General features: G+C 33.0%; 1 protein-coding gene across 5 annotated transcripts in view; it reads left to right on the forward strand.

Annotated features, from left to right (window-relative positions):
- Window positions 1-20,963, forward strand: part of Agl (amylo-alpha-1,6-glucosidase and 4-alpha-glucanotransferase) — a 66,352-nt gene extending 45,389 nt beyond the window's left edge. For 4 of the 5 annotated variants that reach the window (XM_077803633.1, XM_077803635.1, XM_077803634.1 and 1 more), the window contains 8 exons: window positions 136-247; window positions 6,467-6,602; window positions 7,572-7,684; window positions 8,376-8,587; window positions 9,714-9,811; window positions 11,494-11,581; window positions 11,689-11,822; window positions 17,826-20,963. In XM_077803633.1, coding sequence (XP_077659759.1) covers window positions 136-247; window positions 6,467-6,602; window positions 7,572-7,684; window positions 8,376-8,587; window positions 9,714-9,811; window positions 11,494-11,581; window positions 11,689-11,822; window positions 17,826-17,943 — 1,011 coding nt within the window. In that variant the 3' untranslated portion in view covers window positions 17,944-20,963. Of the gene's footprint in view, window positions 1-135; window positions 248-6,466; window positions 6,607-7,571; window positions 7,685-8,375; window positions 8,588-9,713; window positions 9,812-11,493; window positions 11,582-11,688; window positions 11,823-17,825 lie in introns of those variants that run through there. The other variant, XM_026401394.2, reaches the window with a different exon arrangement.
- The last annotated feature ends 6,500 nt before the right edge of the window (window positions 20,964-27,463 follow it).

Consider the following 27,463-nt stretch of genomic DNA (forward strand, 5'->3'; position numbering starts at 1 on the left):
TCCCTGGGCCTACTCCAATCCTTATTTCTCCCTCCAAAGAAAAGTATGTGTTTTCATATTACTTAAGTTGTGGGATTTAGGAGACGATAAGTATGTAGTTTCTAATAGAGGTCACATCCATTCTGTCTTAAACAGGATCAGCCATTGTTTGAAGTAATACAGGAAGTCATGCAAAGACACATGCAAGGCATACAGTTCCGAGAAAGGAATGCTGGACCACAGATAGATCGAAACATGAAGGACGAAGGTATGGAATTTTAACTCCATAGTGAATATTCACTGATGCAGAGAAATTAAACCTTGTAATCATTCTCTCACTTTGCAGTAATGGGTGAAAAACCTTAGGATATAACAATGAGACAGATAACACTGTTTCTGATCTCACCTAGTTTTTAGTTTCTAGAGGAAATATGAAATTTCATATCATTCTAGTCAGCCAATATTAACAGTAATATTGATGGTTACAATTTATAATGATAACATCAATATTTTTTTAAAGAGAGAATTTTTTAATATTTATTTTTTAGTTTTTGGTGGACATAACATCTTTATTTTTATTTTTATGTGGTGCTGAGGATCGAACCCAGCGCCCCGTGCATGCCAGGCGAGTGTGCCTCCCCTTGAGCCACATCCTCAGCCCCAATAATATCAATATTAATTGCCATGAATTGAATCATTATCTGGTAGGCATTGTGCTAACTACTTAACCTATGTTGTTCCAATTTAATACTCCCAAGAACATTTGGAACAAGTTATTTTGTTTTCATTTTTACTAAATGAGAAAACTGAAGAGTAGCCTGCCCAGAACCACAGAGCTACTAAGTGGCAAACTACGATTTTTTCCCTGGTCTCTCTCTTTGGCTTAGTCTCCTATAAAACAGTTTTTACAAAAAGGATATATGTATATCAAGTTAAAATTGATAAACTTTTAACTTCTTCTTCCTTATTTTATAGTACACAATCATTACTAGCCAATGCAAGGCTAATTGTTTCATTTTTCCCCTATTTCTCTTAGAGAATCATTCTAATGCATTTATTGTATATTTATTTTTATAAAACATGTATTATTTTATTTATATGTCATTTTAATATTTTGTTAGTGCATTATAGTTATATATAATTTTGGGTTCATTTTGAGATAGTCACACAACCATTTGTTCCATTTCAGTCCCTAGTATTTCTTCTTTTCTTCCCCTATTCCCTCCACCCATGTTCATGCTGCCATATTCCCTTTCCTCTACTCTACTGGTTTTTTATTTATTTATATAGTTTTAATTGGTGATTTATAGATGTACATAAAGGTGAAAATCATAATTTGGTCAATTGCATTCTACTGTTCCTCTCCCATCCTGTCTCCCTCCCCCTCTGCTCCACTGATCTCCCTTCAATTTTCATGGGATCTGTACCCTTTTCTTTTTTCCTTGTTTCTGGCTTCTGCATATGAAAGAAAACAGTATACCCTTTACTTTCTGGATCTGTCTTATTTCACTTAGATGCTGTTCTCCAGTTCTATCCATCTAATAGCAAATGCCATGCGTATCAATTTTTTAACTTTATAGTTTAGAGAGAATTTGAGATTCATAAAAGTTTGCAAAAAAGTAATACATGGAGAACCATGAACCATTCTCCCAGTTTCCCTCAGCTTTTCCCAATGGGGATGTCTTATATAACTGAAGTATCTTTAGGAAATTGACATTAGTGTGATACTGTTAACTAGCCTATTAACTGTTAACTAAACCTGATTTGGTTTCTAGTTTTTACATTTTCTCATCTGTGTGTCTGTGTGTTTGTGCATATATGATCACACTTGCATATATGTGTGCATGTAGTTCTGTGAAATGTGACTCCATGTATAACTTCATGTAACCACTACCACAATCAAGATACAGAACTAATCCATCACCACAAAAGTCTTTGTGTCTGTTCGCCTTTATAGTTAACACCTACCCACTCTACTGCCACACTTGAACTGTAACAACTGCTAATCAGTTCTCTCTATATATGATTTTATTATGTTGGGAATGTTATGTAAATTGAATTATACTGCATATAACCTTTTGAGTGGTTTTATTCATTAATCCTAATGCCCCCGAGATCCATCTAAGCGGTTGCATGCATTGGTAGTTTATTCCTTTTTGTTGCTGAATAGTATTCCCTCTTGGGGATGTCAGAATTTATTTAACCATTCATCCACTGAAGGACATTTAGGTTCTTCCATTCTTTTACTAATACAACTAATGTGAATATTTCATATGTAGATTTTTACATGACACATATATTTCATTTCTCAGGGAATGCCCAAGGATATGAATCAGTCATATAATGAGTGCCTGTTTTATTTTATAAGAAATTGCCAAACAATGTTCCAGAATGGTACCATTCTGGTTGATTTTCATCTACACTGAATCACCATTTGTTGTTATGGAGTTTTGTTTTGTTTTGTTTTCAAAGAAGTGCTAATGGTTGTGTAGACTGCTATACAATATTTGCATTTCTCTAATGTTAAACATCTTTTCATGTACTTATTTGCCATTGATCTTCCCTAATTGTGTTTTTCGCTTATTTTCTAATTGGATTACTGGTTTTTTGACTGTTAAGCATTTTAAAAATATTGTTTCAAAATTTTTATTATAAAATGTCCCAGTTTAGCCATTTGTAAGTGTGCAGTTCAGTGGCTTTAACTACATTCACATTGTTGTGTAGCCATCATTACTATCCATCTCCAGAACTTTTTTGTCATCCTAAACAGAAACTACCCAGTAAACAATAAGTACTCATTCCCCAGCTCCTAAAAATTGCCATTCTAATTTCTGTGTCTATGTATTTAACTATTTGAATGTATTTTTCCAGTGTCTGTTGCTATAACAAAATACCTGAGGCAGGCCACTTTATAAAGAAAAAGATTTGTTTAGCTCAAAGGTTTGGAGGCTGAAAGTATAAGCTGAAGCATCCCTGTTGAGTTTGGCCTCTGGTGAGGACCCTCTTGGTTATATCACATCATGCCAGATAACCTCATAGTGGGAGAGATTATGTGTGGGGGAGATCTCATGACAAGAAAGAAAGGCAGAGATTTAGGGGTCATGATCATTCTTATTCTTTGGAACCTAACCCCTTCTGAAAGGCATCGTTGATCTTTTCCAATGTAATGTCTCCAGTGACTCAACCACCTTCATCAGGCCACACCTCTTAAAGCTTCCAGCACATCTAAATCATAATCTGCGTACCTCATATAATTGAAATAATAATATATTTGCCCTTTGTTTCTGGCTTATTTCATTGAGCATAATTTTTTTACGGTTCAGCCATGTTGTATGTGTATCAGAATTCCAAAATTCTAAAATGAAATTTTCCATCTAACATTTTTCAAAACTAGAAATTACAACCAAAATAAGCTGGAAGAAAAAAAAAACCCTCTTAAAACTTACAGAGATTCTCTTCCAGACTGTTTCCATGATTTTCATTAGAGAATCTCAATGGGATAGAGGGTCTTTATATGCCAAACAGAAATAAAGGACTTACCCTGGCTGTTCCCCTTGTTGGTAAGTATTCTTTCCACATCCGTGGCTTCTTAATGAAGCAGGCCTACATTCTCAAACCTGAAAGGTTGCCAGTCATTCTGTAGGCATCTGTCTTCTGGCACCACACCGTTATGTGCCAAGTCTACAGCTGAGTTCCAAGAAGGCCATACATTTTTGAATTGCAAATCTGTGCTAAGTATATAAGACAATGACTGACAGGAAAAAAATGTTGTTTAATTACAAACTCAATCCATGTGGTTTATTTATCAGTGAAAGAAGTTAGAAATTAATTCCCTTCTCCCCCTCCCCCCAAAAAACCCCAGCAAATAGCAAACAAATTTCCTTGGAAATCATAGTCACATGTAGAGTGCACCCTAGAAAAGAGAAGGGGCAAAACAGTTGCCTCCCACTTTCATGAGTTTCATCAAATACTGGATCTATTCAAGGGTGAAGAGAAAAGGCAACTTTCAAAAAGGCTGTGAGGGAAAATCTGTTCCAAGCCTCTCTCTTTATTTAGTATGGGATCTTCATGTTCACATGGCATTCTTCCTATAGTTCACATCATCTTCCCTTTGGGTATATCTGTGCCCAAATCTCCTCTTATAAAAATACCAGTTAGATTGGATTAGGGTCCACCCTAATGACCATTGTAACTTGATTACCTTTGTGAAGTTCAGTTTCTAAATAAAGTCACACTCAGATACACTGGAGGCCAGGATTACAATTTTTAAATTTGTGGGGAGGGATCCATTCAAACAAAAACAAAAATGTTTAGTTTTGAGAAGTATTTGTATACTACTGATGGCATTCCATTTTTATTTTATTTTTTTATTTATATATGGCAGTGGAATGCACTACAATTCTTATTAAACATATAGAGCACAATTTTTCATATCTCTGGTTGTATACTAAGTATATTCACACCAATTTGTGATGGCATTCCTTTTTTAAAATAATTTACAGTCAGGCATGGTGACGCATGCCTATAATCCTATGGCTTGAGAGACTAAAGCAGGAGGATTGCCAGTTGAAAGCCAGCCTCAGCAAATTAGTAAGGCCCTAAGTAACTTAGTGTGACCCTTTCTCCAAAAAAAAAGAAAGAAAATTTACAAATGTATTTATTGAGATATAAAATATTCTTCCCATGCTCCCTCTCCCTATCCCACTCTAGATAGGGCAGAGGGTTGGAAGAGAAGGGAGGGGGCATAGGTTATTAATGATGGTGGAACGGGATGATCATTATTATACAAAGTACATGTATGAAGATATGAATTGGTGTGAATATACTGTGTATACAACCAGAGATATGAAAAATTGTGCTGTATATATGTAATAAGAATTGTAATGCATTCTGCTGTCATATATAAATAAAAAAGAGATATAAAATATTTATGTTTTTATTAATTTAATCTGATCCTAGGTATCTAGCCTATGAAATAATTTAAAACACATAAAAAAGTCATATTTTATGGTGATATTGATCATACCATCATTTATAATTATATAAAAGGAAGAAAGAGCCTTTACAATTAACATAAAATATTTACATTGACCAGAATGAAAAATTACAAAATTATACCTATGACACACAAATGTGAAATCTAGTAAATAAAAAATATTTGGATATAAGCCATTTATAAAAATATTACTGTATAAAAATATTAGAAGGAAATATATGTATTTTGATTTTAAAATATGATTATGGTTTTATAATTTATGATTTTAAAATATAATATTACATTTAAAATATATTAATATGTTAATATAATGGCACCATTTTTAATATAACGTAATGAACCTTTGAGTTTCTAGGTAACTCACTAAACTCATTGGCAAATATTGTACGTTCAAAATTACATTTTATATATTAATTTAAAATCATTAATTTATTATTTCTAGCAGTAACATTCAAATACTAACCCTGCTAACCCAAGTTAGCTGCTAACAATCACTTATAGTTCTTTAATCCTTCTTTATTCCTTCAGTAAATCAATAGAAATAGATTTTATATTTAAAGAACATATTTTGTTATATCTTTGAATTAATTTCATTTTTCATTTCAACTTACAGTTAGTGGTATAAATTCTACCTCAAACTTAGTACTCAAATTAAGCAGATATTAACATTTGGTTATATTTTCTTCAGATCTTTCTGTTTTTGTTTGAAAAGAAATAAACCATATCAGGTATATCCAAAGCTTCATTTCTCCTTTTCTTCCTTTCCTCTCTAGAATTAATGACTATCTTATAATCAGGGTTCACTATTTCCATGTATATTTTTAATGCTTTAGACTTTTGTGTGTATTCAAGTATATGCAAATTACATGTGATCTATGTTGTGTTGTATATATTCAGTGTACTATAACATATACACTGTGTAAATATTTGATGTATTTTAAAATTATACACAAATACATGTATAATTTCATGAGTTTCATATAGACCAGATAGACATGAATAGTTGTATACATTAGTATTATCTGTTTTAAGCTTTTACAGAAAAAGTTTTTATTATACATCTCCTTTTATGACTTGTTTACTCAATTATTTTGTCTTGGGTATTTTTGTTCACATAAATCTACTTCTTTAATTTTATATGATATAGAGTGTTTCCCCATATATAAACAGCATTTAATCATTCCTCTACTGAGTGGCTTATTTTTTTTGCTGATAAAAGCAATGTAATGATGAATATTCTTATAAGCATCTCCATGTACACAGAAGTAAGGATTTCCCTAGAGTATATTTAGAAAGAAATGTAATTACTGTTCAATTTTACGTCTCTAATTTTTAAGATATTACCAAGTTGATCTTCAGAATAGTTGTCCTGGTTTATTATATTCCTATAAATTGTATAAATATTTTAAATAAAATATTAATTTGTATTTGCTATATATAATATGTACCAGTTATAGAACATTTGTTTTATACATGTTTTGGGTTTTTTAGGTTTTAATATAACTGCAGGGGTTGATGACAAAACAGGATTTATTTATGGAGGAAATCGCTTAAATTGTGGCACATGGATGGATAAAATGGGAGAAAGTGACAGAGCTAGAAACAGAGGAATCCCAGCCACTCCAAGGTAGTGTTTATTTTAAAGTGCTTTTGTAATTATGCCCTTTTTTTAAAAAAAATATTTTTAAATATATGTATTTTAGTTGTAGGTGGATACAATACCTTTTTTTAAATTTTTATGTCATGCAGAGGATCGAACCCAGCGCCTCAGGCATGCTAGGGGAGTGCTCTACCACTTGAGCTACAACCCCAACCCCTAATTATGCCCTTTTAATTTACCATTTTAGTTTTTAAAAACACATACTTGTACAATCTTTACTCTATTAATGATGTATTCTTCATAGTAAATCAATAAAAATCTGCCTCTCTTCCTCTCTTCTATTTTCTGACTCATCCTTTCTTTCTCCTTGTCATGCAGATATGTTCCTTTTGATACATGTTATATAACAAAGCTCTCTGTTCTTTTTTTTTATTTTTTAGAAATTATCAAGGTTTTAGCCTCTGCAAGTACTTCAAAATCAAGTCTTATGATCTATCATCCCAATGGTTAATATTTCATTGTGCATATCTTTTTTAAATATGAGCAACCATCAGTTGTTCTGTATTTTATGAAGTCTTTTCACTTCATAAAAAGGGAATCTTTTTTCTTCCTAATTCTTTAAACTTTTGTCCCAGAATTTGTCATTTTTCTTTTTTTATTTCAGAAGCTATCAACAAATAGCTTCTTGTACTATATTAAGCTGAGAAGCTCTTTTCTTCAAATTTTATCTTCAGTCAGAATTATCTAAAAAATAATTTTTAAATAGTTGCTACTGGACGGAGGGGTGTAGCTTCCAGGTAGAACACTTTTTGGGTGAGGCCTGGTTTCAGTCCCCAGCAAAATTATATATTCCTTATAAAGTTAGGATTTCTTAGTAGATAGTTGCTTTTATAATGAAATGCTTATACTATTTATCAGAATTGTTTATCAAATACCTTCTTAAAATAGTGCCTAAACAAATCCTACTTAGAGAATAAAATTTATTTTTAATTTTAGAGATGGGTCTGCTGTGGAAATTGTGGGCTTGTGTAAATCTGCCGTTCGTTGGTTGCTGGAATTATCCAAAAAAAATATTTTTCCTTATCATGAACTTAGAGTAAAAAGACATGGTAAGCTGTTCCTTTTATTTACAAAGAAACTTCTAATACTGTCTGTATTTTTAACTATGTACTCATCATTTGATGCAGTTAGCTAATATTAGAAAACCATAAATTTCAAGAAGAAAGAAAAATTATTAATCTACTCTATGGAAATTGTAGCAAATCTAGTCACTAACCATATTTTTGATAGCGGTTTAAACTGAGGTAAGAAAAACAACATAGTTACTGCCTTATTGTGCTTTTCTTTTATCTTAGTGTGACTGTGAACAGGTTCTATTTTCATGAACAATTTTGAAATCTTTACATCTTTTTTGAGAAAATTCTGTCCCATTGAAATATTATTTGAGCCACATAAATAATTTAAAATTTTCTAATTCATTTGTTAAAAGTAAAAAGAAATGGATGAAATTAATTATGTTTCATTTAAGATAATGTTTGTGAAATATTATTCAAATTGTAGTCAATATAAAATTATTCCTGAGCTATTTTATATTTTGGGAAGTACTAAGTTTTTGAAATCCAGTAAATGTTTTATATCACATCTCAATTTAGGCTAGCTACATTTTCAAAAAGTATACAATTTATTTCTCCCTAGTAGATAAAAATTAATAAGTGTACTAAATACGACTTTTTGGCTCTTATTAGAGGTTTGAATTGCTTTAAATGTCTGAAACTGCCATGTCTTTTCATCATTTTCCAGGGAAAGTTGTAACAGTCTCATATGAAGAATGGAACAGAAAAATACAAGACAACTTTGAAAAACTGTTTCATGTTTCAGAAGATCCTTCTGATTCTAATGAGAAGCATCCAAATCTAGTTCACAAACGTGGCATATACAAAGACAGTTATGGAGCTTCAAGTCCTTGGTGTGACTACCAGCTCAGGCCTAATTTTACCATAGCAATGGTTGTGGTAAGTGAAGTGTTTGTTACTGTCCAAATTGTAATAGAATTTACTTAATTTATTTTTTATTTTTTACTGTTTTCATTGAACTGCAGAAAAGGATATTGCTTACTAGTTTTATATAGTCTTTTATAATTAAAAAGGTCTGCTTATCACCTTTAACATTTACCAATCAGTATCAAAAAATAGAAAACAATGGAAGATGATCAATGAAGTGTTTTCTTGATGTATTTTTCACATCCTGAACACATTTAGAAATTGCTATTTGTGCAAGACACTGTGCTTGGATTTTGCTGTTTATGCCAAATCCAGCTGCTTCAATGAGCCCCTCACCCACCCACTTGTCCTGAAAGCTAAAAATGTCTGTATTTCCAGTCATCTGTGCCACAACCAGTGCCTCAGCATGCTAGATGGGAAGTTCTGGAGTAGTGAATTACCAGAAATAGCTTAATTAATAAATTATGTATAGCCAAGGATTCTAGAGTCTCTCCTTTTTAAATTCTGCCTAAACTATGAGGGCAATAAAATAGTGGTTTGTTTTTGTCCATGCCTGCCTACCTGTTTCCATTTTGTCAAAAACATAACTAAATATGGTATTATAAATTACAGTAGAATGAAAAACACACAGGAACACAAGAAAGCTTTGGTTCAATGTGCATTTGATTTTATTAATCATTAACATTAACTGTAGGTCAACCACCAAAATTAATGCAGATCCTCCTCTCCTTCTTCTCTGTATCACAAGTAACTTTACACTGTTCTACATTTTATTATGATCCTAGAAGCAGAAAGTGGGTTCAGATATACCTTAAAGGAAACTCTTGTAAATATTATAAAGAATCAATTACGTGAGTTGAAGTGAGTTCTATATTCCTAATAACTATGGCAACTTCCTATTGATCTAGTACATTTTTGAAGAATACCCACACATTTTCCTAACTTCTAAGGCCTAGAACAATGCTTCCAAGTTAGCCTCATGGAAATAAATCTGGTTAGGCATCTACTCTTAAATTCTGCCCACACTGTATTTTTAAATATATTCATTCTTTTTCAAGATGATGATTTGTATATGTAGGTGGAAAGTAATTCTTCTGTGATGTGAAAAAGTTGTATGTTTGTTTTTGACATTCATTAGGCCCCTGAGTTGTTTACTACAGAAAAAGCATGGAGAGCATTGGAGATCGCAGAAAAAAAATTACTTGGTCCCCTTGGCATGAAAACTTTAGATCCAGAGTAAGTGGGAATCTAATATTAAGAATGTTGTTAGTATTGTATTTAATCCAAATATATTAACACCAGCTATTAATTTTTCTTATCGATAACATCTCCAAAATTTCATTCAGACTGAGTTTTTAAAAGCATCATCTGTACTTTCATTAAGCATCAATATTCAGAATGCCTCTGTCTTATTCTGTATTCAATAATCAATTAGAGTTTTAGTTTTTAAACTAATGCCATGAGTATTTTCTGATGTGCATTTTTCTTATCATAAAGGTGGTAAATGATTATTATAAACATTAGAAGTTACAGATATATAAAGAAAAACATGAAATTACTTTAAACCCCTTTATCTAGAAGTAAGCATCATTATCATCTGATCTATCTGTGCATTTTTGTACAATTTGGACCATATGGGCATATACCTAAGAGAATTTATGCAAAACATTACACGGGATCAATCCCCAGCACCACAAAAAGAAAAAAAAAATTCATTCCCTTGCTTCCTTTCTTCACCTCAATTCTATTCCTGAAAGGTGGTCATTATTTTTTATATTGTTTCTACTAATAGCTATTTCTACATTTCTAAAAAAAAAGTATATGCTGCTGTTTTATGATATTTTAAGTATGAGCTATTATTCACATATAGTGATGACAGGTGAGGACTTAATTCTGTTCTCAATATTAGTCTTCTCCATCCTTTCTTTGTAATTATACTACTCTTTTTACTTATAACCATAAATGATTTCATTTTTATTTTACAGTTGTGGGTTTATGCTATCATGTGTTTCTTGTCATTTCCAACTTTGTTTTTTTTCCTTGAGTTTCTAATAACCCTGCTCTTTTTCCTTTATGATTTTTCTTTAAAACTTAATAGTTGTTATCAACTTGCTTTCTGTATGAATTGATGGCAGAACCTCACCTTTGTAGAACTTTCCTACTTTACTATGTACTCATTTCCATCACAAGATGCAAAATTTTATATGTTTTTTCTTAACTACATTCTGAGACTCTCATATTTTCAGAGTAGTTAAGAAGCACTGATCAAAACTAAAACACAAAGTTTATTTTTATGGCCACATCTATCTTACTTAAAAAAAAAACCTTTGTATTTAAATTAAATCAAGTATACATAGCCCTTGTATTATCTGTTGCAATAATTTTGTAATATTGTTTGCTGTATAAATATGTTATAAATTCTACATACTATCAGAATGTATGTTGAATTGCTATTTGTAGTCTGATGATATGCCAAATATGATTTTAAAATAACTTCATGGAGAAGTTTCAAAAACAACCTTTATAATCTATAACCAGTAAAACCTTATCTATAATACTTAGTAATTCAATTTATTATATGGCCATTTCAATTATTATTCATATATTAGAGACCTTTTGAAATACTTGACTTTAAGCCAATGGTTAGTGTCAAGCTAACTCCTGGAAGGCAAGATACCTGAATATTTAATATTTTTCATATTAGTCAGTATTTGTTAATCATTTCTGAACACATCGCTAAAGTCCTCTGGACTCATTATATTCTTATTTAAGGTTAAATTATGTTTTAATGCTGAGCTTATTCTATGAACTGGAAGATAACATGATTATTTCTCTTAACATTGCTATTGAAATGTTTTTAATGCTTTCTATGATATCTGAGCTTCTTTTATTTAACTTAAGTTCCAATCATTTTGCAGTGATATGGTTTACTGTGGAATATATGACAATGCCTTAGACAATGACAACTACAATCTTGCTAGAGGTTTCAATTATCACCAAGGACCTGTAAGAATTTCATTTTTCTCTGAGTTTTCAGTTATTTTTCAAATAGTTTTAGATATTCACAGTTCTTTTTCTTTCCTTTACTTTTAAATTATCTTTTTTTTTTTCAGGAATGGCTATGGCCTGTTGGATATTTTCTTCGTGCAAAGTTATATTTTTCCAAATTGATGGGTCCGGAGTGTAGTGCAAAGACAATGTTTTTGGTTAAAAACGTTCTTTCTCGACATTATGTTCATCTTGAGAGGTAAGTTGTCATGGGCATGTAATGTCTATAACTGGTGTGTCCTCAGTTCATTAGATATTAGGTAAGCTAGGTTTTCTTAGGATTCATTTCTCTGTGCTCTAGGTATCCCAGTTAAGCTTGAAACCTTTCTTCTTTAACATGGGAGAGTCCATCGTGGAAATTTTACCTTCCCTTCATTACTTTAGGTAGTAAGTTATTTAAAGCTAAGGATTTGATATTGTATGATTTGAACATATAGAACAGTCTTTGATTTTCAAAATTTAGTTTGTATTTTTAGAATGTGGTTAGCAAAGAATAAATACAAAAGCCAAAAATATTTGAATCAGGCCTTTTGAACTAGTTTATATATATAACAATTTTCAAAAATGTTCTAATTATAGTTAAAATATTGGAATTGGCCTTTTGATTGTTATTTCAAAAACAGTTTCTCACCTCCTCTGTCCTAATTATTAGCAGATTAACAGTGTCAGGGTTACATATTTTTCTAAAATGGTACAAATTTCATCAAGTCTATCTTAATTCCTCAAATTCTAGATTATGCCTTCATTTTATTGCTCAGACTAATTATGCATAATTGGTATAAATTGTATCACCTCTCTTTCAAGAACATAAGGGACTTCAAACTATCAGGGCAAATATTGCATGAAAATTGGTTTTCATTAGCTTAAATATACTCACAGAAAGCCCAACTCTGTCGTTGCCCTGTACTGTTTCTGGGGGTTTTGCATTTATTTTCTCTTTGTTCCCTTTTATCTGTTAAAAGTAAGACTATCTGGCATGCATGGGGTCATTCTACTTTTACCTGTCATCTCATCACTTCAGACCTGTTATGAGACCTTGTTCCAGTAATTAATTATCTTCTCTTGGTATTCCACTGTATCTTTTCTACTGAAGCTACAGAGATATCTGTCAGCCCATTCTAAAACAAAATCCCTTCATATAGTTATTAACTCAAACCTGGTCCTGTCTCTCTTACCAGCCCATGTCCCCTTCGGGAGTAACCTCTTTTTTCTTTCTCCATTTTGACCTCCCACTTAGTCTATTACCACCTTCATCTGGCTTTCGCCCTCACCACTCTGGCAAAGCCACTCAATAAGATCTCTCCTCCTTTCCAGACCCCGTGACTTCCTTTAAGTTCTCTACTTTGAGCTGGCTATTGCTTTCCTTTTTTCATAAAAAATCTTATGGTACCAACAGTATTAGGTTTCCCTTGTTTACAGGGTAGAACTAATGGTAATAACAACAAATGATATTCATTGATCACTTAACCATGTTGTAGGCATTATTCTAAATGTATGTATGTAAAATGACTCATTTAAGGCAAACAACTATGTAAAATTGCTACTATTACCATCATCATCATCTCCACCACCACCACATATTACTGTTGTTATCCACTTGTCCACTTACTCACTGTGTGACCATGAGGAAGTTGTTTAACTTCTCTAAAGCTTGGTTTTCTCATCTGTATAGAGTGAGATGGGATCTTTGGAGGTTGGATTGTTTCAAGGACTGGTATATTAACATATGTTACATAGACAAGATAATAAGATAGATATGAGCTATCATTAATTATCTTCATTTTATAAACAAAGTTAAGAAGGTGAAGTAACTTGGACAAAGTCAAACAGCAAGTAATCTACTTTAGCTTTTACTAAGATCCAGGCAGTCAGGTCCTCCAGACTGTGCTCTTAACTGCACTATTAACTCTGTTTACACTTTCTCTGGCTTTTATTTCCAGCACCTAAATGTGCTCATTCTCTAAAAGTCCAAGGGATTTTGTTTGTTTGCTTATTTCTTGTTAGTGTTTTTGCTTTGCAATACTGATTTCTGAACTCAGGGCCACACACATGTCTGGCAAGCACTCTACCAATGAACTATATCCCCTGCCCAGGCAAGCTTTGAACTTGTGATTTTCCTACAATAGCATCCTAAGTAGCTTGGAATACAGATGTGTACCCTGGTTGCCTCTTGTCCTTTCTAATACAGGTGTTTAGTGATATACATTTCCCCTTAAGTATCAGTTTATCATATTACACAAATTCTGATAAGTTGTATACTTATTTTCATTTATTGAATTACTTCCTTTTCTTAAAATTTTTTATTTGTTCTTTTTAGTTTTACTTAACAGTAGAATATATTTTGACATATTATACATACATGGATTATAACTTCCCATTCTTATAGTTGTGTATGATGTTGAGTTACACTGGTTGTGTATTCATATATGAACATAGAAAAGGAATGTCTTCTGTCTTTCTACCCTCCTTGCCTTGCCTTCATTCCCCTTTGTCTAATCCAATGACTTTCTATTCCCCCACCCCTTATTGTGTGTTAGCTTATCAGAGAGAACATTCGGCCTTTGATTTTTGGGGATTCATTTATTTCACTTAGCAATGATAAGTCTCTAGCTCAATCCATTTACCTGGCAAATGCCATAATTTCATTCTTCTTTGTGGTGAGTAATATTCCATGTGTGTATATACCACCTTTTCTTTATCTGTTCATCTGTTGAAGGGCACCTGGGTTAGTTCCATAGCTTCACTATTGTGAATTGAGCTGCTGTAAACATTGAGGTGGCTATATCACTGTAGTATGCTGTTTTTCATATCCTTTGGGTATATACAGAGGAGTGGGATAACTGGGTCCAATCATGGTTTTATTCTAAATTTGGTTGAAGTACTTTCTGTTTTCTCCTTTGAATTCATCTTTCACTCATAGGTTATTTAGAAATTTATTATTTAGTTTTCAAATGTTCATGAATTTTCCAGAGCTATTTCTATTATTGTTTTTAAAATTGAGTCTATTGTAGTCAAGGAATATACTCTGTGTGACTCAAATCCTTATAAACTTATAATAGTTATGATTCAGAATTTTCTGTCTAGGTAATTCATCTGTTTTCAGTTGCAAAGAATATATATTCTGGGGTTGGGGATGTGGCTCAAATGGTAGCGCGCTCACCTGGCATGCGTGAGTCCTGGGTTCGATCCTCAGCACCACATACAAACAAAGATGTTGTGTCCGCTGAAAACTAAAAAATAAATATTAATAAAAATTCTCTCTCGAAAAAAAAAAAAAAAGAATATATGTTCTTCGATCCTTAGGTGGCGTGTTCTAGAAATGGTTTTTTTCAAGTTGGTTGATGTTCAAATTCCTTAAGGGATTTCCATCTCCTTGTTCTATAAATTGCTTACAAAGGAATATTGCAATCTTCTGCTGTACTTGTTTCTGTGTGCTGTTGTGTATGTTTTTGCTCCAGGTGTTTTGAAACACTATTATTAAGTATATAAACATTTATGAAATCACCTTCCTTATCACTGATACTTCTCTGCTCCAAGGTCTACTTTCTTTAATATTAATATAGCACTCCAGATTTCTTTTATTTGTTACCAACATATATTTTTCCATCCTTATATTTTCAAACTATCTGTGCCTTCTCTGGCTCTGACATCCCCTGAACAGATGTCCTGAGACATAAATGCCGTTCCCATATTGTCTTACACTCCACACTAGGCAACCTCTACATGAAAGTGCCTTCCTTACATCACTTGAATTCAAATTACTCTCAACCACCGCCACACCTGTTGTGACCTCCACCTCCTTCCTTATACCTCTTGAGCACTGACATCTTGCTTTGAAGTACTTGTAATCTATCTTAGTCAGCTTTCTCACTGCTGTGACCAAAAAGACCTGACAAGAACAGCAGAGAGGAGGAAAAGTTTATTTGTGGGCTCACTGTTTCAGAGGTCTTAGTCCATAGACAGCTGGCTCTATTCCTTGGGGCTCAACTCCATTCCTTAGGGTTTGAGGTGAGACTGAATATCAGGGCAAAAGGGTGTGGTGGAGAAAACAGTTCAAGACATCACAGCAGGAAGCAGAGAAAGAGCTCTACTCCTCAAGGACAAAATATATATCCCAAAGTCACATTCCCAGTGACCAACCTCCTCCAGGTACACCCTCCCTGCCTACAGTTACCAGTTAGTCCCTGTCAGGAGATTAATTAACTGTTTGGGTTAAGGCTGTCATAACCCAACCACTTCACCTCTGAATCTTACATTTTCTCACATGAGCTTTTGGAGAACACCTAATCTAAACCATAACACTATCCTTTCCTTCTTTTCTCCTCCTCTCTCTTATTGTAGATACCCCCTTTGTTCTGCCTGCCTAATGAATTTAGGGATGAATTTTTCAGGAAAGGAGACTTCTTTATACTAGTGTGGGTATGTTTCATGTACTAGTGTCCACATTTAATTGTGAGCAGCATAGTTTTATAATATTATAATTTTAGTAATTTTATAACCTTGTTTTGTTTCATAATGTCAGTAGGACTTTGTTATGGCCAGGGCTGCCATAACAAAGCACCACAAACTGAGTGACTTCACAGAAGCTGTTAAACAACAGGATATTGTCTCAATTTCTGCAGCCAATAATCTGAAATCAAGGCATGGGCAGGGTCCTTCTCTCTCTGAAGGCATTAGGGCTGTGACAGCAAACCTTCAGTCTTCACTGGACATTCCTTTTGTGTGCATGTTGGTGTCCAAATTTCTCCTGTATAAGGATGCCAGTCATATTGGATTAGGGCCCACCTTACCCCAGTATAACCTCATCTTAACTAATCATATCTGCTAATAACTAATCATGAATGGGGAATATAGTTCAACCACTTACAGATTACCCAACTATCCAACTTCAGAGATTTGGCATTTCGCTCTGAAGTAACTTTAATACTTGTAGATATTTAAATATTTTTTCTATATTTTACATTTCTATTTGATAGATTTTTTTAAGGAATATAATACCAGGCTAGGGTCATAGCTCAGTGGTAGAGTGCTTGTCTAGCACATGTGAGGCACTGGGTTCATTCCTAAGCACTACATAAAAATAAATAAAGGTATATGTTCATGTACATATACCTTTATTAAAAAATGAATATAATACCTAGCTTCTTTGATAATACCTATCAAAAATAACTCATATTCATCTCATGGAATTATTTTCCTATTTTAATTATGAAATATTTCTATGTACAGAAGAATATTTGTAACACACTGAGTTCCAATGAAAAATAAGGAAATTAATAGATTCTCACAACCCCACTTAAGAAAGAAACATTATGGGCTTGGGTTGTGGATTAGCTGGAAAGTGCTCACTTAGCATGTGTGAGGCCCTGGGTTCAATTCTCAGCACCACATAAAAAAACAAATAGATGTTGTCTATCTACAACTAAAAAAAAAAAAAATTAAAAAAAGAAATATTACAAATTTTTGTATTTTTAATTTTTTGAAATTTGCTTCATATTTAAGGATGTAGTTTGAAACTAAGAATAAATTAGATACAATAATAATTCTGTGTTCTAGAACACATTTTTTAAGCTTTATTAATGCCTCTTAATTCTGTAGTAGTAAGGAGTAATTCTAGCTCATGTATCATACAGTTACGATGAGCATTAAATGAGGTAATGTATATAAATTACTAAATATTAGAACATAAGTGTATACTATATAAATTTGTTATTTAGTAAAATGAAAATGGTCAGTTTTTCTCAGTGACAATTCCTAGTGTTTATTATTTTATTTAGTTTTACAGTTATATCAAGATCACACATGGGGATGTACCTCAAAAATAGAGTGCTTGCCTAGCATGTATGAGGCCATGGAGTCAATTCCCAGCACCACACACACACAAATCACACATACTATCTACATAAGTACAACTTGAGTCTTATAATTTATTCTAAAATAATGAAATTAAGCCTCAAAGAATATGCCTATATTGCCTGGAATGGTGATGGTTTACTATGTTTCTAATAGATCAAAGGATCCTTTGTATTGGAAAGTTATAAATCCCAAGGATGGAATAGGAAAAAGGACATCTTTAGGATATTCTGGTTTATTTTGTTACAAGTGATTGTTTCTGTACTAAAAGGCAAAAAACATGAACTATTAACTATATTGTTAAAATGTGTTAGATTACGTCTCATAAAAAATCCTTTCTCTTTTTCAGATCCCCTTGGAAAGGACTTCCAGAACTGACCAATGAGAATGGCCAGTATTGTCCTTTCAGCTGTGAGACACAAGCCTGGTCAATTGCTGTTATTCTTGAAACACTTTATGATTTATAGTTGGTTCAGATATATTTAATAAATATACAACTCCATTATGCAATGCAAGATCATAATACAAATGCCTATGTATACAAACTCAAGTTTTTAAAAAAATCTTTCATATAATATTGATGCCCAATTAGGTAAGATTATAAAAGCATTGATTTATCTTTTTCTTTTTAATGTATGAAGATAGCTTTCAGTTTGAATAAGAGAAAAATATGATTACTAACAGAATTTTCTTTTGAGTTCATTAAGTATTCCTTGAAATCCAGAGTTAGGAAAAGAAAACTTATATAATCTTAATTTTCTACAAAAGTGAAAATGGAAAAGTATCTTTAAATTGTGGTATATATTCAGGAACAATACATACTGAACAGGCTGTGGATAATTAACATTCTCACTATGTACTCTGACTTTCTTTTTTTTGGTACTGGGGATTGAACTCAAGGGGCACTCAACCACTGAGCCAGCCCTATGTTTTGTATTTTATTTAGAGACAGGGTTTCCTGGAGTTGCTTAGCACCTCTCTTTTGCTGAAGCTGGCTTTGAACTTGCAATCCTCCTGTCGCAGCATCCCGAGCTGCTGGGATTACAGGTGTGCACAACTGCACCCGACCTATGACTGCCTTCTTAATACCTTATTCAATATATATTTCAGAAGTGCTTCATAAATGTAGAATTATCAACATTTCTACATATATGTTCATAAATGAAGCACAGATGTTCAAACTGTGATATTATTTTTTTACTGATGTATCAATATGTTTTCAAAAGTTATGAATGTCAATATATTAAAGACAACTGACTGTGCTAATGATGCATAGACTGGGAAAAAAGCAGAGCATTAAGAAATTGATTTCATTAAAAACAGTTTTGTAAAATTAGCCTCAAGTTCCAGTTTCCTGTTATATGAGATGACTTACATTTTCAAAATAGAAATTGTTGGACATATTTATGAGAACTTTCAAGAAGAAAAGAATGTTATATTAATTTTTAAAACTTGATAGCTCTCTCTAGTTTCTGTGCAAAAGTCTATTGACAGAGCATAATAAATACTGGTTTCTGTTAATGAAAGCCTACATTGACAAGTTCAATATTCAGAACAATCTATTTTTTTTTTTTTTTTTGGCACTAGGGAATCAAACCCAGGACCTCATACATACTAGGCAAGCAGTCTACCACTGAGCCACATTCCCAGGCTGACAACAATCTTAATATAATAAAAGTATAGATACAAATTCAGTAGTTATCTTGAATCCAATAAAATAATTTGAAACATATTTTGTTTTAAGATACCTTAAACTTGAAAATGACATAAAAATGAAAAGGTTTTTAACATTTATAAGAATTTATGTTTTTGAATAGTACTTATTTCCTAGATGGAATTTTTTTTTACTATTTTTTTCTCAAGAGTATATTAATTATTATACTTTTGTTTGGGAGAAAGTAGTTGTAAAAATCCTCTCATTACTATTTAATATTATTCAGGGATATGTATGTTTATATATAAAGTAATGATACAGTAGAACTTTTCTCAAGAGATTATATACATAAAAACCTAAGAAATGAAAATAAAGATAGGCATTCAAGGCACAACTTCTAGTACCAAAATCTATAAATGCATCAAATGTCAAATGCCCATGTTGAAAGGCTTATGCAGTTTACTGCAGGATTACCTACCCACCCTTCTGCAAAGCTGACCCTGCTTTAGAAATAGTTTTCACTAGCTTAGTTTTCTGGTACCTAACCTAGAGCAGATTAAGTCCTATAAATTCAAGGAAGCTTGTGATAGTTATCTGACCACTATTTATAAACAAGAATTTCCAGATTTTCCTTTTTTCTTTATTCCCTCCCTTACTCAGTATATAACCTCCTCTAAACTTTGGAGATAAATGGAATGACCTTAGCCAGGCCTAGAAACCCATACCTGTTATCCCAGCAACTCAGGAGTCTGAGGCAGGAGGATCACAAGTTCAAGTCCAGCCTAGACAACTTAGTGAGACCCTGTCTCAAAATAAAAAATGAAAAGGACTAGTGATGTAGCTTAGTGATAGAGCACCACTGGGTTCAATCCCCAGTACTGGGGGCGGGGGAGACTGACCTTCCTTGAGGGAACTATTAGTTCATCCAAGGTTTATGTAGCTATGCTGCTCTACCCTAACAATACAGGAAATAAGAAAGGTAACAGAAAACCTGCATAGGTAACTAAAGCAAGAACTGACAGCTGACAGTTAAATGTGACTAAATAAACAAATAAATAACAAGTTGATGGTTTTTAAGAAATAGATATGCTAGTTTATCTACTGTAGAGGAAATACCCATCTTGGTAAATCTTTCGGATATTGCATTCTTAATTAGGAGTATTAATGAAAGAACATTGTCATATTATGCATGGTCTGCTTTAAAGTTTAAAAAGGCATGTTGTGAGCTAGGGATGTATCTCACTAGTAGAGTGCTTGCTTAGAATTTGCAAGGCCCCTTGGTTAGATCCCCCGCATCTCTCTCTCTCTCTCTCTCTCTCTCTCTCTCTCTCTCTCTCTCTCTCTCTCTCTCTCACACACACACACACACACACACACACACACACACATTGGGGAAAAGACAAAGAAGAAGAGGAAGAAGAAGGCATGTTCTGCATTATTCCATCCATGGTAGTTAAAGTAACACTTTTAGACTTTAGAAGGATAAATGCCATTTGACTGAAGGACATTTATGTAGAATGCTTCATTCCTGTGCAACACTGGATAAGCTGTTATTATATTACATTTTGACAATGGTCTGATCCTTGGTTTTTCATTAATCCAAATCAATCTGAACCCTTCAAAATGAGAATGAAACTTGCCACTTTTACCAGTGTGCTGTGATATTTTAGTAACTTTTCAAAGGTAATTAAGGAAACATGAAACTTATCATATGTATCAATATTGTAATATGAATTGTAATCCATTCTGATATCAGTCTTATGCTGCTGAATCTAGTGGGCAAATGTCATTTATACCTCTGTGTGCCAAGAAAATAAAATGTTTTCTAAAGGACTGTGTTTTGATTTCATTATATCATTTTCCAATTAACTTGACATTTATTAAGTACTTACTTATTTGGGTGCTTACCTTTTTGATAGGATGTGTGGGGACAGAGAAAGAAGAATTTTAAGATATTTGATAATTTAATTAGTCATGTCAAAATTTGGAGCAAATTAAACTCTTGATGTATAAATAGATCTATTAGCAACTATGCACTCCTTTTGTATGTCTTCAATACCATGAACTTTTTATTTTCCTTTCCACTTATTAAATGCAAATACTACATGCCAAATAGACATACATACATAGTTTCTACTGAAGTAACCAATAATGATTTTGTTACTTTTATATTATTTTACTGAATAATATATATGTGTGTATATGTATAACCTAAATTGATATATTTAACTTTTGTCTTAAGTACTATTGCTTCATTTTTTTAATACAGATATATACCTTTATCTTCAGATAAAAGGTCTTAACCTAAAAATCTAAACCTGTAACTATCAAATGGTTTTAGGTTAACTTATCAAACTTGCTAACTTTACTTATTTAAATCCTCAATGTGTTGATATAATGAACTCAAGGAATTTGCTTAGTGGTTTATTTTTGTTTTTTCTGTTTGTATGGGCCTTGAATTATAAAATTATAAAGCAGTATTGAAATCTTGTCATTTCGGCTTCAACTTTTTTTTTTTTTTTTTTTTTAAGAGAGAGAGAGAGAGAGAAAGGGAATTTCAATATTTATTTTTTAGTTTTCAGCAGACACAACATCTTTCTTTGTATGTGGTGCTGAGGATCGAACTCGGGCCACATGCATGCTAGGTGAGCGCACTACCGCTTAAGTCACATCCCCACCAGCCCCAACTTTTTTCCTAATATATTTGGTTTTGTTATTTTGGCTAGGAGAATTTTTTGTTTAACTCACAAAGGCTTTTAAGTTTTCTTTAATCAAATCTTTAATTTTTACTTATCTCTTCTCTCCCTTCAAATTTTAATCAGACACACACAATTTAATAAACATTCCTTGTATTTTCCTTTGGGCTTATGGGTTTTTTAACAGTTATATCTGATATGAGGTAAAAACCACTTAGGTTTTTTAAAAATTGTTGCACTCTAAATTCAAGTTGAGTATGTTTATGGTAATGCCTTTTTTCAGTCATTGAATTTTTTTTAATAGTGGGACCTGCATTTAGGGATTATTGTTGAAGTTATCTGCCTACACATTCACTTAACTACTTTAGTTTTTGTTTTAATATTTATTAGTTTTTTTCTTATCACCTTACTTTCTAACCAATTCCCTACTCTTCATTTTTCAGAATTTTCTTATATACTCCCAACTTGGCATTCTTATGTATTTTTCAAATCCAAAAACTATTAGTCTTTTTCACTAAGTACATTTAATAAAAACTAACATAATTACAATATTTAATTTTATGTAAGAACATAGAATGTTTGGGATTTTTTTGTTTGATCTAGTTTTTTGTTTGTTTGCTTTTGCTTGCTGCAATTCTTCCTAATTTTTATGTTTTGGTTGTTCAAAGCTATTTTAGTTCAACTGATAGCCTATTAGTCAAAATAAGAAATTCAAATACAAGGCTGAAAAGGTACATGTGAAATTATGTATGAGAATACGTGTATATACACACACACACATACACACACATATAAATACATATATATGTGTGTATATATATATATATATATATATATATATATATATATTGAACTAGGGAAAGTTTTAATGTGAGTCATATGAATACACTTATTAAATTTGGTGATGAATATATATATAGGAATATATAATAATATATGCAAATATACCATTGATAATTGTTATGAGAAAATACACATAATATTTATATTACAATATATGCTTTTATGTAAAATGAAGTTTAGGTTTAGGATAAATTGTATCTAGGAATATATAATGATGTATATACCTTTGGTATATACATTGGTAATTGAACATAGAACTCAAATATACTGAATATTCATATGATTATATATGCTGACATGTACAATTAGGTTTAGGTATAGTGGTAAGATTTAGTACTAAAGTTTGGGTTGAGTTTAGGTAGAGGGTTGGGGAACGAATCTGTATATTGAGAAACATCAATATTCATAAGAAAGTATGCTTGAAAATATGTATCAAATCTTATATAAACATGTTTTGAAATAGGAAATTGTTTTATGTGATGCTTATGAATACACTGTAAAAATCCACTGTATGGGAGTCTTCTCATACTCTCTGAGATGTTGTATTCCGTCTAGGTAAGACCTTGTGGAGAAGCTGCCTCCATTTAGGTAAGACCTTGTGGAGAAGCTGCCTCCATTTAGGTAAGACCTTGTGGAGAAGCTGCCTGTCTGCTTTCTTGGTTTCATGCTACAGAGCAGCCAGAAACGGGACCACCTCTATTCTGCCATCTTGAATCTGCCCGAATAATTTTATTAGGGAGAACTGAGAAGACCCTTCTAAACAGATGGTGATAATAGAAGGATTATGCACCTGTTAAATCTCTAAGGACCTATACATTGAGAATGTGTAGCACATCTGACCCCTGTAGTTACAATAAGGGATAGCCCCTTCTACCTTGCTTAGAAGAAGATAACACCCTCCAGATGTCAATAGACTCTATATGTGTAGGTATGGGTGCCCCATGGACAACAGGGAATTCACAGACTTTCAAAATCATGTAAAGTTCCCCTAACATAGAATGTATTATGCAGTTACTTAACTCCCCATCTCATGGTATCCCCAAACCTGGAGGTTCTATTTATTGATCCCTGTGAATAGACACCAATAACTTTTTTGTTCTTTCCATGTCTGGAGCCTCTAGAGCATGTTCTCTCTAGGGATGTCAACTACACTTAACAATATAGAGCTAATATTAATAGTTTGCCTTTTCGATGCCCCCCCCAACTCCTGTACTCAAGAGGATGGCTTCAGGAAACATTTTCATCTCAGCACTTGCCATCTAAACATTCCAGACATACACAGGAAAGTTGAAATCTCAGATTTCTGATAGCTGATGTCTGTCTTTGTGCCTGGTCACTAGATAGTTTCACTGACAGGTGGGGATATCAAAATGGATGTTCTCAAAGTGCTTAGAAGAGGGAGAACTGGGATCAGTACTGGACCCTCTTTCTCTTTCAGTTCCCCACCCAGGAGGCCTGTCCCCATGGACTCTTGAGAGGTGAGCCCCAACATGCCAGAGGTGCAAGCCTCACATGCACACATGGAGTCAAGAGCCCAAAGGAAAACTTGTCTTGGAATGCAACTGGATCCACACTTTGATGGTGATAGCAAAGTCAGCCTGAGCCTTTCCTGCACCAACTAGAGCTTTATGATAAATACTAATTCTTCAAAATAATGGATGCTCTTCCAAGGTAGGGAAGGAAAGGGGAAGAGGAAGCCCAAATCCAAGTGTTGGTTGTCAGGGTGTTGAGGCCTCTCCATGTTCTCTTAGGGTGAGACTGAAATCTGAGATTCTCCAATATGATGAAGTGAGCAGGATTGGGATTAGTATCAGAACTGCTCTCAGGTCCTGGACTGTCCTTGGCCACGTGGATTTTGTAAGTATTTACATCTCAATCACCTTATTTCAGAGACCTGATAAATAATATCTACATTTATACATGTGTGGTATCATTAATTAAATAATTTTCATAGTGATAATTCAGTAAACAAATTGTCCAGTTAAAGCATTCACTATGTAATATCAAGTCAATAGGTCTTTCTGACAATATAAAACAAAATGATGTCTAGGAATTTTTTTCATCTGATATAGAGCATTTTTTCAGTAACAGTGTATAAATCCTAGGTCCACAACTCTGTGCCATGACATATCCAGCTCCTTTTTCTCCTTTCCCACTCTCTTTGAAATAAAGTACAACCTCAAAAAGAAAGTGCACAGATTGGTCTCCCTGATGATTCCACACTCAGTCCATACTCTTTATCTGTCTCCATGGCCATGTCCTCAGTGTCCTTCTCAACCAAGGTCTACTTTGCTCAGGTGTGAAGACTGAGCTTTCAGCCCTGCAAGTCCACTTCATCTGGGTCAGGATCATCTTACTCTCTGGTGTTCACTTCAGGTGGCGCCCTCATCTGAGATATTAGACCCTCAGTGCAGAAGGAGGCAAGGGTCATGCCAGATCAGGAGCACCTGCCTTGCATTGTTCTTGACACACATATGATAACATATACTGGTGAACACCATTTCTTCCCACTGGCCTTCTACTTCTCCATGGGTTCCCACAATCTCTGTCAAGACTCATCCCATGGCTCAGTTTTTGGTCCCCTGCACAACTCCCACAGATACCAGAGCATGAAACCAGCTCCAGTCAAGATTTTGTAAGGATAGTTTGAAACCTCTGTTTAGTCCCACATACCTTCACACTAATTTCTTATTGTTATCAAATAGGGTTTCTGCTTTTCATGACATCTCTCTCTCATTCTTCTCATATTTCTAAAGATTTTCGATTTTCACATGACTGTGATAATAATTATATATCATCTCTCCTGTATTCCTATACAACATCTTTGTTCAGACTAATATCAATACCTACATGATACCTATATAAGGGTTATTGTATATATATATATATATATATATATATATATATATATATATATATATATATATATACACCATTATATATAATGGATATGTATGAAGCATATCATTCTTATGCAAGTTTTGTGAAATTCATAGGATTTCTCTTCTTTTCATTAATAGTGGTCTCCTCCTACTTTGATTTTGCTTGATTATTTATTTTCTCCTTCCTTCCCGTAGTGCAAACTATACCAAGTATGATTTCCTTGTCTTTGCCTTATAAACCTGAGATTGGTTTTTAACAATCCTATTTTACTTGAATATTTTTTTATAAAATGGGAGAAACTTTACCTCCCAGAAAGCTTATCATCACCAGATATGTCACTTAACCCACAAATATTTTAGGATCCATGTAAACAAAACATTGGATGGTGAATCTTACACTAGAAGCTTAAAACTCCATATTTACCAGAAAGTGTACAAGAATTGCTAACTCATGCCTCCTTTGAACTCATGTTGTAAATTTCTAGCTCATTTATAACAAAATGACTCTCAACTTTTAAAGAATAGAAATAAATAATCTGTTGATTTTAGGAGCCAATTAAAAGTAAAAAAAAAAAAAAAGAAAAGCTAAATAAAAGTAACACATTTAAGGGTTGGGGCTGGGGCTCACCTGTAGAGTGCTTACCTTGCACATGTGAGGCACTGAGGCACTGGGTTCAATCCTCAGCACCACATTAAAAAAAATAATAAAGGTATTGTGTCCATGTACAACTAAATATATATACTTAAATATATATTTAATAATATATAAATTAATAAATATAAATTTTAATATATTAAATAATTATGAAATAATTAATTAATTAATTAATTCTCCCACTTGATATATCTTTTAAGGATTTTTTTAAATTTTAGAGATTTGTTGTTCTACTTGTTTTCTTGCAACTTAATTTGTTGAAGAAATTGTGTTGTTTGTCCAATAGAATGGCCCACAGTCCAAGTTTTGTTGGATGTATCGTGTGGCATAATTTAATATTTTTCTCTGTCCTAAAGCTTACAAAGCGGTAGTTGGATCTAGAACCTTTTGGCACTATTAACCATTTGGGGCTGATAATTCCTTGTTGAGGATGGGGGCTTCCTGTGCATGTAGGCTGTTTAGTAGCATCCTTGGCCTCTACTCACTAGATGTCAGTAGAGCCCCCTTAGCTATCACAATCCTCCATCCCCACCATCCCCCCAAAAAAAACACAAACAAAAACCCAGGTCTCAAGATCTTGTCAAATGTTTTCATAGCAGACCTATGTTCTGCTGTGAAAAGTAGGTTACTTGTACTACAAAATTAACAATATGGTTGATGTCACCACTGCAGATTAAAATGTCATTAGGTCTGGAACCACAGATACTTTGAAGAGAACACCTGAACACGATTTTAGGAATATTTAATTTAAGCCTGCACAGAATGGCTGACTCAAAAGCAACATATAGAGAATGTGAATTTCCTTTTGAGAAGGAAAAATATTAGAGACAATAATAAAATAAAGTAGTAAAAACGCAAGTAATTTCTTTTCCATGATGGAAAATTCTTTTCCATTATTGGAAACTTCTTTTTCCAGAAGTGTTTTTCTAAGACTTGTTGAACAACTTAAGATGTTGGACTTACACAATAGATATAATGATGGTTTTTCTTTTGGAGAGGCACTTTATACTTTTATTATAAACCAAGCATTTTGGTCTTGCAGAAAAGTATTATTTTAGTAATGCAGTTTTCATGCTCAAAATTGATTTGTGTGCTATAAAATTACTTTAAACACAACACAAGTCAGGGGAGATTAATAAAATTATGCTTTTAATTTAAAAGAGAGCTGGAAGCTGTGCTGCACACCTGTAATCCCAAACGAGTGGGGGGGGGGAGCCTAAGTTCAAGGCCAGCCTCAGCAACTCAGTGAGGCCCTGA

This window comes from Urocitellus parryii, chromosome 11, assembly GCF_045843805.1.
Source record: "Urocitellus parryii isolate mUroPar1 chromosome 11, mUroPar1.hap1, whole genome shotgun sequence".
Taxonomy (NCBI): Eukaryota; Metazoa; Chordata; class Mammalia; order Rodentia; family Sciuridae; genus Urocitellus; species Urocitellus parryii.